At 48.7% G+C, this 11,652-nt stretch overlaps 1 protein-coding gene across 1 annotated transcript in view; it reads right to left on the reverse strand.

The window, feature by feature from the left end:
• REC8 (REC8 meiotic recombination protein) overlaps positions 1-10,897 on the reverse strand; it is a 33,365-nt gene extending 22,468 nt beyond the window's left edge. Inside the window, exons 1-7 of the mRNA XM_060256503.1 lie at positions 10,765-10,897; positions 10,604-10,672; positions 8,462-8,604; positions 6,065-6,140; positions 4,475-4,589; positions 2,251-2,335; positions 8-147 (exon numbers count right to left, since the gene is read on the reverse strand). Of these exons, the coding sequence (XP_060112486.1) occupies positions 8-147; positions 2,251-2,335; positions 4,475-4,589; positions 6,065-6,140; positions 8,462-8,604; positions 10,604-10,672; positions 10,765-10,820 (684 nt within the window). The 5' untranslated portion in view covers positions 10,821-10,897. The remainder of the gene's footprint in view (positions 1-7; positions 148-2,250; positions 2,336-4,474; positions 4,590-6,064; positions 6,141-8,461; positions 8,605-10,603; positions 10,673-10,764) is intronic.
• Between the last annotated feature and the right edge of the window lie 755 nt (positions 10,898-11,652).

Genomic DNA, 11,652 nt, shown 5'->3' on the forward strand with positions numbered 1-11,652 from the left:
GATGCACCTCAATCTGCAGCAATCTGATGGGCTCAGCTTCTTTGAGGGTAATCTCATCTGGCGAGACGGTGAGGTGCAACTCTCCTTGGGGCAAAGATGAGATATTGGTTAGGGGTGACTTAATGGATAACCGAACTTCGATAAAGTCTCAAATATTGCAATATTATTCGAAAACACACAAACACACACAAACAAAGGACAGCAGCCTTAAGGACTGGAAACTTGGACTTTTTTTTAGAAGGGGAAAAAGGGACTGCCAGAACACTGAGTTTTGCAGCCAAGGCTAAGCTCTGCATTTTTGCAGAATACACAAAACCTGAAACTCTGTCTGGGGCAAGTGATGCTCTGTATTCTTGGTGCTTGGGGGAAGCACAGTGGGAGGGCTTCTAGTGTCCTGGCCCTGCTGATGGGCCTCCTGATGGCACCTGGGTTTTTTGGCCACTGTGTGACACAGTGTTGGACTGGGGCCATTGGCCTGATCCAACATGGCTTCTCTTCTGTTCTTATGTGACACAGAGTGTTGGACTGGATGGGCCATTGGCCTGATCCAACATGACTTCTCTTATGTTCTTATGTGACACAGCGTGTTGGACTGGATGGGCCATTGGCCTGATCCAACATGGCTTCTCTTATGTTCTTATGTGACACAGAGTGTTGGACTGGATGGGCCGTTGGCCTGATCCAACATGACTTCTCTTATGTTCTTATGTGACACAGCGTGTTGGACTGGATGGGCCATTGGCCTGATCCAACATGACTTCTCTTATGTTCTTATGTGACACAGCGTGTTGGACTGGATGGGCCATTGGCCTGATCCAACATGGCTTCTCTTATGTTCTTATGTGACACAGAGTGTTGGACTGGATGGGCCACTGGCCTGATCCAACATGACTTCTCTTATGTTCTTATGTGACACAGACTGGATGGGACATTGGCCTGATCCAACATGGCTTCTCTTCTGTTCTTATGTGACACAGAGTGTTGGACTGGATGGGCCACTGGCCTGATCCAACATGGCTTCTCTTATGTTCTTATGTGACACAGAGTGTTGGACTGGATGGGCCACTGGCCTGATCCAACAGGGCTTCTCTTATGTGACCCAGAGTGTTGGACTGGATGGGCCATTGGCCTGATCCAATACGGCTTCTCTTGTGTTCTTATGTGACACAGAGCGTTGGACTGGATGGGTCTTTGGCCTGATCCAACATGGCTTCTCTTCTGTTCTTATGGGACACAGAGTGTTGGACTGAATAGGCCACTGGCCTGATCCAACATGGCTTCTCTTATGTCCTTATGTGACACATTGGGCGTTTTCGCACTCACCTTAATCAGCAGCGACCCCCCTCTTCACCGCGCAGGATCTGCGCGGATTTCGCACTAATTGCCGCGGAGCACCCGGAAGAGCCGGAAAGTCCTGGCGCTTTTGCGGCGCAAACGGAAACTGGTTTTTGGCGGTTTCCGTTTGCGCCGCAAAAGCGCCGGGACTTTCCGGCTCTTCCGGGTGCTCCGCGGCAATTAGTGCGAAATCCGCGCAGATCCTGCGCGGTGAAGAGGGGGGTCGCTGCTGATTAAGGTGAGTGCGAAAACGCCCAGAGTGTTGGACTGGATGAGCCACTGAGCTATCGTCCCTCCCCTTACCAGCAGTGGCTCTCCAGGGTCTCAAGCAAAGGTTTTCCACACCTATTTGACTGGAGCCTTTTTAGTTGGAAATGCCCGGGAATGAACCTGGGACCTTCTGCTTACCAAGCAGATGCTCTACCACTGAGCCACCGTCCCTCCCCTGACCAGCAGTGGCTCTCCTGGGTCTCAAGCTGAGGTTTTTCACGCCTCTTTGCCTGGACCCTTTTTAGTTGGAGATGCCGGGTATTGAACCTGGGACTTTCTGCTTACCAGGCAGATGCTCTACCACTGAGCCACCATCCCTCTCCTGACCAGCAGTGGCTCTCCTGGGTCTCAAGCTGAGGTTTTTCACGCCTCTTTGCCTGGACCCTTTTTAGTTGGAGATGCCGGGTATTGAACCTGGGACCTTCTGCTTACTAGGCAGATGCTCTACCACTGAGCCACCGTTCCTTCCCAACATCGGCTGCCACTTGGCCGTTCCCCTTCCCTCTTCTTATCCAGTTGCCTTACAGTAGGGGACACAGCCAGACAGCTGGCTGGGTGTCTTCTGGCCCTATCAACCAGGGCAAGATCTGACTGCACCCGCATCCCACCTGGCTCCCAGCAAGCTCCATCCAATTCCTGACTCACCTGCTCTCCGGTGCAGAGGAGGTGGTTGTGGAGATTGCGTCAGCGGGCTTTTTTCAGGGGTGGGGGCTTCCAAGATGCGCCTGACCTGGGAGAGACAGAGCAAGTGGTTGAACTTCTCTCCCCAGTTATAGGGTTGCTAACTTCAACAGGGGGCCTTGAGACGTTCTGGAACAGGGGTACGGAATAGTGGCTCTCCGGATGTTTTTTTCTACAACTCCCATCAGCCCCAGCCATTGGCCATGCTGGCTGGGGCTGATGGGAGTTGTAGGCAAAAAACATCTGGAGAGCCACTGTTCCCTACCTCTGTTGGAATTACAACTGGTCTACAGGCTACAGAGGAAATGGCAGATGTGAAGTGTGCATTCTACGGCATCTTACCTAGAGTCCCTCCTCTCTGAAAACTCTGCCCCCACCCACCCCAGCTCCTCTCCCCAAATCTCCAGTTCCCTGGATCCCATGGGAGAAATACAAAGAAAGCACCTTTTAAGACCAATGAGTGCTAACGTTTTAAGCATGTTTTATTTTTATATTTTTAAAATCCTCCTTGGCTGTTGAAACTGTTCTCAGGATTCAAAACTCAATGCAAATGTCCTTTGGAGGTGGGGAATGGGCGGGGCTCATCCGTTAGCTGGATCTAGGCACTCTGGACAAATGCTGGCGGTCATAAAAATCATCAAGTCATAGAATCACAGAATTGGAAGGGACCCTACAGGCCATCTAGTCCAACCTCCTGCTCAATGGAGAGCCGGTTTGGTGTGGGAGAGCCAGTTTGGTGCAGTGGTGAAGTGTGCGGACTCTTATCTGGGAGAACAGGGTCTGATTCCCCACTCCTCCACGTGCACCTGCTGGAATGGCCTTGGGTCAGCCATAGCTCTCACAGGAGTTGTCCTTGAAAGGGCAGCTTCTGTCAGAGCTCTCTCAGTCCCACCCACCTCACAGGGTTGTGACTGATCGAACATGGCTTCTCTTATGTTCTTATGTGACACAGAGCGTTGGACTGCATGGGCCATTGGCCTGATCCAACATGGCTTCTCTCATGTTCTTATGTGACACAGAGTGTTGGATTGAATGGGCCATTGGCCTGATCCAACATGGCTTCTCTTATGTTCTTATGTGACACAGAGTGTTGGACTGGATGGGCCACTGGCCTGATCCAACAGGGCTTCTCTTATGTTCTTCTTTGACACAGAGTGTTGGACTGGATGGGCCATTGGCCTGATCCAACAGGGCTTCTCTTATGTTCTTATGTGACACAGAGTGTTGGACTGGATGGGCCATTGGCCTTATCCAACAGGGCTTCTCTTATGTTCTTATGTGACACAGATTGTTGGACTGGATGGGCCATTGGCCTGATCCAACAGGGCTTCTCTTATGTTCTTATGTGACACAGAGTGTTGGACTGGAGGGGCCACTGGCCTGATCCAACAGAGCTTCTCTTATGTTCTTATGTGACACACAGTGTTGGACTGGATGGGCCATTGGCCTGATCCAACATGGCTTCTCTTATGTCCTTATGTGACACACAGTGTTGGACTGGATGGGCCATTGGCCTGATCCAACATGGCTTCTCTTATGTTCTTACGTGACACACAGTGTTGGACTGGATGGGCCATTGGCCTGATCCAACATGGCTTCTCTTATGTTCTTATGTGACTCAGAGGGTTGGACTGGATGGGCCATTGGCCTTATCCAACAGGGCTTCTCTTATGTTCTTATGTGACACAGAGTGTTGGACTGGATGGGCCATTGGCCTGATCCAACATGGCTTCTCTTATGTTCTTATGTGACACAGAGTGTTGGAATGGATGGGCCATTGGCCTGATCCAACAGGGCTTCTCTTATGTTCTTAGAGACAGCATTTATTGCCTTATAATACTCTCGCCATCATTCTCCCATTCTAACAGGTTACTGTTCTATTGGTCTCCCACGCAAATGCTATCCAGACCAAATGTTCTTTCAATTTGTTAATTTCACTATTTTGCCATTGGGAGTCTTTGTACCATTTTGCATTCTTCCCCACTGCCCACCGGCTATATGTAGCTCTGCTCACTGTACCCCATTCCTTTGTCTGATGAAGTCTGCATGCATACGAAAGCTTACATTCTGAATAACACTTTCTTGGTCTTAAAGGTGCTACTGAACTCCTACTTTGATTTTAAAAACATTAAACAAATGCAAAAAATCGGGCTGAGGAGAAGGAGGAATGGAGGACAGGACATCATACATGTGGGATGCAGACAGGGCTCGGCAGCGCCGGGACCATCACTCCAAAGAAGGGGTCCGGAGCTTCCTCCAGGGTTTCCATCAGGGTCAGCTGGTCCGGGAGAAGCAGCATTGGTCTGCCAGGAGGAAAAGAAGAAAGGGTTAAAACCATAGAGCAGGTAAGGTAGTCCGGTACCACTCCCCACCAGTACTTCTCTAAGCTGGGAAGCCTTGTGAGCAAAAGTGCTACTTTGTGAGCTATTGGCATTCAAGTTGTGAGCGACTGCCCAGAGTTTGCTCTGGGGCCATTTTACTTGAGCTAAGCCAGCTCAAGGTTGACTCAGCCTTCCACCCTTCCAAAGTCGGTCAAATGAGGACCCAACTTGCTGGGGCGAAAGCGTAGTTGACTGGAGAAGGCAACGGCAAACCACCCCCGTAAAAACGTCTGCCAAGAAAACGTCATGATGTGACGTCAACCCATGGGTCAGTAACAGCTCGCTGCATGCACAGGGGACGACCTATACCTTTTTAAGACAAAAAAACGTAAGCCAGAGGCTAGAAAACCTGTGAGCCAGTTTGGTTTAGTGGTTAAGTGTGCGGGCTCTTATCTGGAAGAACCAGGTTTGATTCCCCGCTCCTCCACTTGCACCTGCTGGCATGGCCTTGGGTCAGCCAGAGCTCTGGCAGAGGTTGTCCTTGAAAGGGCAGCTGCTGTGAGAGCCCTCTCCAGCCCCACCCACCTCACAGGGTATCTGTTGTGGGGGAGGAAGGTAAAGGAGATTGTGAGTGGCTCTGAGACGCTTCGGAGTGGAGGGCGGGATATAAATCTAATATCTTCATCTACCTCACAGGGTGTCTGTTGTGGGGAAGGAAGGGAAAGGAGATTGTGAGCCGCTCTGAGACTCTTTGGAGTGGAGGGCGGGATATAAATCCAATATCTTCATCTACCTCACAGGGTGTCTGTTGTGAGGGAGGAAGGAAAGGAGATTGTGAGCCCCTCTGAGACTCTTCAGAGTGGAGGGCGGGATATAAATCCAGTATCTTCATCTACCTCACAGGGTGTCTGTTGGGGGGGGGAGGAAGGTAAAGGAGATTGTGAGCCTCTCTGAGACTCTCCGGAGTGGAGGGCGGGATATATATCCAATATCTTCATTTACCTCACAGGGTGTCTGTTGTGGGGGAGGAAGGGAAAGGAGATTGTGAGCCGCTCTGAGACTCTTCGGAGTGGAGGGCGGGATATAAATCCAATATCTTCATCATCTTCTTCTTCACTGTGAATCAGCTTAAAGGGAACACTGCTCCCCACCCAGCATTCCAAAATACATTATCTCAGCAACTTTGGTATACTAAGTAGTGCAGGGGTTGGCCAACGGTAGCTCTTCAGATGTTTTTTTGCCTACAACTCCCATCAGCTCCAGCCAGCATGGGGCTGGTGGAGTTGTAGGCAAAAAACATCTGGAGAGCTACCGTTGGCCACCCCTGAAGTAGTGGCTATCTCTAGCAGGATTGCAGCGCTCTTACTGAAATAAATGCTGTTCACCTACAGATTTTTGTTTTATTTTTGCTGCACACCAAACAGGGAATGAGCAGGAAAGAAACGCGGGACACTCACTGTTCCAGGTCTGTCAAGTCAATGCGGATTTGCTGCTGCGCTCGGTGGAGCCGTTCCAAGATCTGCTGGATCTCTTCTGAAAGGGAGAGAGTCAAGATGGGGTTGGAGGGGAGCAAAAACCTGGAGAACCTCTCCTTCCAGTGCCCTATGCAAGCGAGCCTGAATTTGGGGACAATGCAGGGCACACGAGAAGGGTAAGGGGCAAAATGGAGATCTGAATGTGTGCGGTGCCCTGAAATGAATAGCCCCAGGCTAGCCAGATCTCAGGCGCTAAGAAGGACCGGCCATGGTTACTACTTGGATAGGAGACCTCCAAAAAAGTCTAGGACAGAGGTATTGAACTCAATTGTTATGAGGGCTGGGTCTGACATAAATGAGATTTCGTCGGGCTGGACCATGGATGTCAGAAAATGCAATGCCAGGTAGCGGAGATATAAACTTTAAAAAGGACAGAGACAAACACAATAAAAGAACATAACATAAGAACATCAGAGAAGCCAGGTTGGATCAGGCCAATGGCCCATCCAGTCCAACACTGTGTATCACACAGTGGCCAAAACACACACACACACACACACACAGTGGCTAATAGCCACTGATGGACCTCTGCTCCATATTTTATCCAATCCCCTCTTAAAGCTGGCTATGCTTGTAGCCGCCGCCACCTCCTGTGGCAGTGAATTCCACATGTCAATCACCCTTTGGGTGAAGAAGGACTTCCTTTGATGCATTCTAACCCGACTGCTCAGCAATTTCATGGAATGCCCATGAGTTCTTGTATTGTGATAAAGGGAGAAAAAGACTTCTTTCTCTACTTTCTCCATCCCGTGCATAATCTTGTAAACCTCTCTCATGTCACCCTGCAGTCGACGTTTCTCCAAGCTAAAGAGCCCCAAGCATTTTAACCTTTCTTCATAGGAAAGTGTTCCAACCCTTTCATCATTCTAGTTGCCCTTTTCTGGACTTTTTCCAATGCTATAATATCCTTTTTGAGGTGTGGTGACCAGAATTGCACACGGTACTCCAAATGAGACCGCACCATCGATTTATACAGGGGCATTATGATACTGGCTGATTTGTTTTCAATTCCCTTCCTAATAATTCCCAGCATGGCGTTGGCGTTTTTTATTGCAATCGCACACTGTCTTGACATTTGCAGTGAGTTATCTACCACGACCCCAAGATCTCTCTCTTGGTCGGTCTCTGCCAGTTTTTTAACAAAACTTAAAACATGCTTAAAAGATTGGCACACTTGCAGCATTTTGTTCATTTAACACAGGGGTGGCCAACGGTAGCTCTCCAGATGATTTTTTGCCTACAACTCCCATCAGCCCCAGCCATTGGCCATGCTGGCTGGGGCTGATGGGAGTTGTAGGCAAAAAAAAGCATCTGGAGAGCTACCATTGGCCACCCCTGATTTAACAGTCTCTGATAACTGACACCCTTTGTTCGGAATTATCATATCACTTCACAACCAGGAGACAATGTCTGTGCTATAGCAATCTTGCGTTTGCTGATCAGGTGTTGTCTAGGTGCGTATCTGTACGTTGCAAACCAACTTTCGATTTATGGACATTCATTACAGAAATCTCATGGTCAGTGCTTCGAGCCTAAGACCCAAAGCAAAACACGAAATGGCTGGGGCACTGCGAGCTTTTGCACATAAGTTGCTTCATGTGCTGGAAGCTTTGCTCTGCAGTGCCTGTGAGATTGAATAAGTCTGAAGACAATGATATTGGATTTATATCCCGCCCTCCACTCCAAAGAGTCTCAGAGCGGCTCAGAATCTCCTTTCCCTTCCTCCCCCCACAACAGACACTCTCTGAGGTGGGTGGGGCTGGAGAGGGCTCTCACAGCAGCTGCCCTTTCAAGGTCAACCTCTGCCAGAGCTATGGCTGACCCAAGGCCATGCCAGCAGGTGCAAGTGGAGGAGTGGGGAATCAAACCCAGTGCTCCCAGATAAGAGTCCACACACTTCACCACTACACCAAACTGGCTCTCCACACCAAACTGGCTCTCTCTGGTAAAGCAAGCTGTGGTGCAGAAGGAAGCAAAGGAGCGAAAAGGAAGCAGATGATGGTGAGTTGCTCGTGGGCCTGATAACACCCCTTCACGGGCCTGATATGGCCCTCAGGCCGTACATTTGACACTCCCGGGCGAGGGTCTCTATGCAGAGGCAGACACCGGCAAGCCACATCTGTCCGTTTTCTGCCTTGAAAACGTGCAGGATCTCTGTCGGCTACGACCTGCCGGAACTTTACACACATTGGGGCGGGGGGTGGATTTATATGCCAGGTAATATTTTAAATAGAAAACAAGAAAGTTGTGCTGGAAAGCCTCAGAGGCCGAATTGTAAGGAACAGGCAGAAAGTGGGCGGGTTAGTTAGAGGATCATACCTGCGAGGTATTGGCATTGGCGGTTGTAGACACGGACTACCCCGTATTGCAGCTGGGCAGACAGGTAGAGTGAGAATCGGGGCCGGGGAGTGCCGGGGATGATGGGCGGGACCTGCACAAGTATGAAGGCTATGATCTCCTCGCTGCAAATAAGAAGGAAAAACGGTCACTGGCAACGTTCCCTCTAAGCTGCAGTCTTGTGAGCAAAAATTCTGCTTTGTGAGCTACTGGCATTAAAGCTGTGAGCGACCGCATCAATAAATGCCCTCTGGGGTCATCCTTCCTGAGCTAAAAGAGCCCTGCGGTGCAGAGTGTTAAAGCTGCAGTACTGCAGTCCTGAGCTCCGCTCACGACCTGAGTTCGATCCCCGGCGGAAGCTGGGTTTTCAGGTAGCCAGTTCCAGGTTGACTCAGCCTTCCATCTTTCTGAGGTCAGTAGAATGAGTACTCAGCTTGCTGGGGGGAAAGCGTAGAAGACTGGGAGAGGCAAGGGCAAACCACCCCGTCAAAAGTCTGCCGTGAAAACGTGAAAGCAACATCACCCCAGAGTCGGAAGCGACTGGTGCTTGCACAGGGGACCTTTCCTTTTCCTTTCTGAGCTAAGACAAAACTGTGAGCTGGAGGATAAAAAACTGCGATATAGCTCACACTAACTCAGCTTAGAGGGAACATTGGTCACTGGTACAACCAAGGGGTCTGTCTTTGCCCATCGCCCCCCAACACCATCCTGGCCTTCCTTCCTAGCTACTTGGTGCTTTGGAGAGAGCCAAAGAGGCGGAGCGTTGGAAGTCCCAACATAAGAACAGAAGAGAAGCCATGTTGGATCAGGCCAATGGCCCCTCCAGTCCAACACTGTGTCACATAAGAGAAGCCATGTTGGATCAGGCCAGTGGCCCATCCAGTCCAACACTCTGTGTCACATAAGAGAACCCATGTTGGATCAGGCCAATGGCCCATCCAGTCCAACGCTCTGTGTCACATAAGAGAAGCCATGTTGGATCAGGCCAGTGGCCCATCCAGTCCAACACTCTGTGTCACATAAGAGAACCCATGTTGGATCAGGCCAATGGCCCATCCAGTCCAACACTCTGGGTCACAAAAGAACATAAGAGAAGCCATGTTGGATCACGCCAGTGGCCCATCCAGTCCAACATTCTGTGTCACATAAGGACGTAAGAGAAGCCATGTTGGATCAGGCCAATGGCCCATCCAGTCCAACACTCTGTGTCACATAAGAACATACGAGAAGCCATGTTGGATCAGGCCAATGGCCCATGCGGTCCAACACTCTGTGTCACATAAGAACATAAGAGAAGCCATGATGGATCAGCCAATGGCCCATCCAGTCCAACACTCTATGTCACATAAGAACATAAGAGAAGCCATGTTGGATCAGGCCAATGGCCCATCCAGTCCAACACTCTGTGTTACACAGTGGCCAAAAAAATTATATATATATATATATATATATATATATATATATATATATATATATATATATATATATATATATATATATATATATATATATATATATATATATATATATATATATATATATATATATATATATATATATATATAACACACACACACTGTGGCTAATAGCCACTGATGGACCTCTGCTCCATATTTTTATCTAACCCCTTCTTGAAGCTGGCTATGCTTGTAGCCGCTGCCACCTCCTGTGGCAGCGAATTCCACATGTTCATCACCCTTTGGGTGAAGAAGGACTTCCTTTTATCCATTCCATCCATCTAGCCATCTGCCAAAACTTGTTGCCTAGTTCACAGGTCCCCAACGAAGTGCTGAGGGGCACCATGGTACCTGTGAACATCTTTCCTGGCACCCGCCAAGGGTTTTTAGAAAATAAGCAGGGCTGTCACCCAGCAGGGATTCCGATGAGCCATGGGAGATCTGATTGGCCGTGCAGACGTTTTTAAAATACTGCTTCAGTAGCAGCTGCCGCCGCACAAGGTCTTTATTCGCTGAGGAACTGAAGGCAAGCTGCGGCAACCATTTTGTGGCAGGCTCCGCCTCTTGCAGCAGCCATTTTGAGGCTGCCCCCATGTCAGAAAGGTCGGGGGACCCTTGGGCTAGTCGTTCCCATCCCTGCGCCTTCTTCCACCCTGCCATCACTCACCATGTTTGTGGGATGTTGACTTTCAAGTATTCCCTCTTGAGCAATCTGGTTGCACCGGTCGCTGCCAGCCTGGGAAATATGGGGGGTTATTAATGTGGGAAGAAGGTATACACGTGGGAGTTGTCAACCCTGCCCCCATTACCCCAAACCAAGAACGTTACCATATAGTAGCAAAGCAGCCGGTATGGCGTTGCAAAACATTGGGATAATAGAACATGGTGGAAAAACTGCTTTTCTTCTTCCAGCAGGGATAGACTGCAAGATGCCCTTAATTTCTTTGGCGGGGGGGGGGGGGGAGTGTGCTATCCCCTCAGAGTATGACCTCTTTCTAGGCAGGATATACTAGGCAACAGTATATAAGCTTTCCCTGCAATTCACAACCTCCTAAGTAGCTGGCAATTTTTTTAAAAAAAATCTTTAAAACCTCATAAATTTATCGCCTTAGCACCAAAGCTCAAAAATAACAGCAGGGGACTAGCCTTTTGAAGGCTGGAAATTCGCAACGTATTTCTCACTGAAATGGTTAGTCAGATCAGTCTGATATCTACGCCCATTTAATTCTGGGAAACTGTGAAGAGTGAAGAAAAAAAATCATTGAAGAGGTACCATGTCACTGGCAACATAAGACAAACCAGTTACACAAGAGGGGTGACATTTAATTGTTAGTTTAACGGGTTAAAACGGTCAACTGGGGGAAAAAAAGGTGTTTTTACAGCCCAGGAATTAATTAGAATTTTTTTAAAAAAATGTTATTCAAGACTGAGGGATGCCGAAGCTTCAACTGATCAGTTGACAATAAATATTATATTAATGACAGATGGAAAAATAAGGATTGCTGCCAAGAACAATCAAAGCCTCAACTGATCAGCTGACAATAAATATTATATTAATGACAGATAGAAAAATAAGGATTGCTGCCAAGAACAATCAAATGAGTAGCAAGAATCAATCAGCCGTTAAGGTTATTGTACTAACGGTCAACATGGATAATTAATAAGCAATTGAGTTGGAAAGGCTATATTAACCAACGGAGCTATTAAGAAACTAAA

Source organism: Heteronotia binoei, chromosome 15 (assembly GCF_032191835.1).
Source record: "Heteronotia binoei isolate CCM8104 ecotype False Entrance Well chromosome 15, APGP_CSIRO_Hbin_v1, whole genome shotgun sequence".
NCBI lineage: Eukaryota > Metazoa > Chordata > Lepidosauria > Squamata > Gekkonidae > Heteronotia > Heteronotia binoei.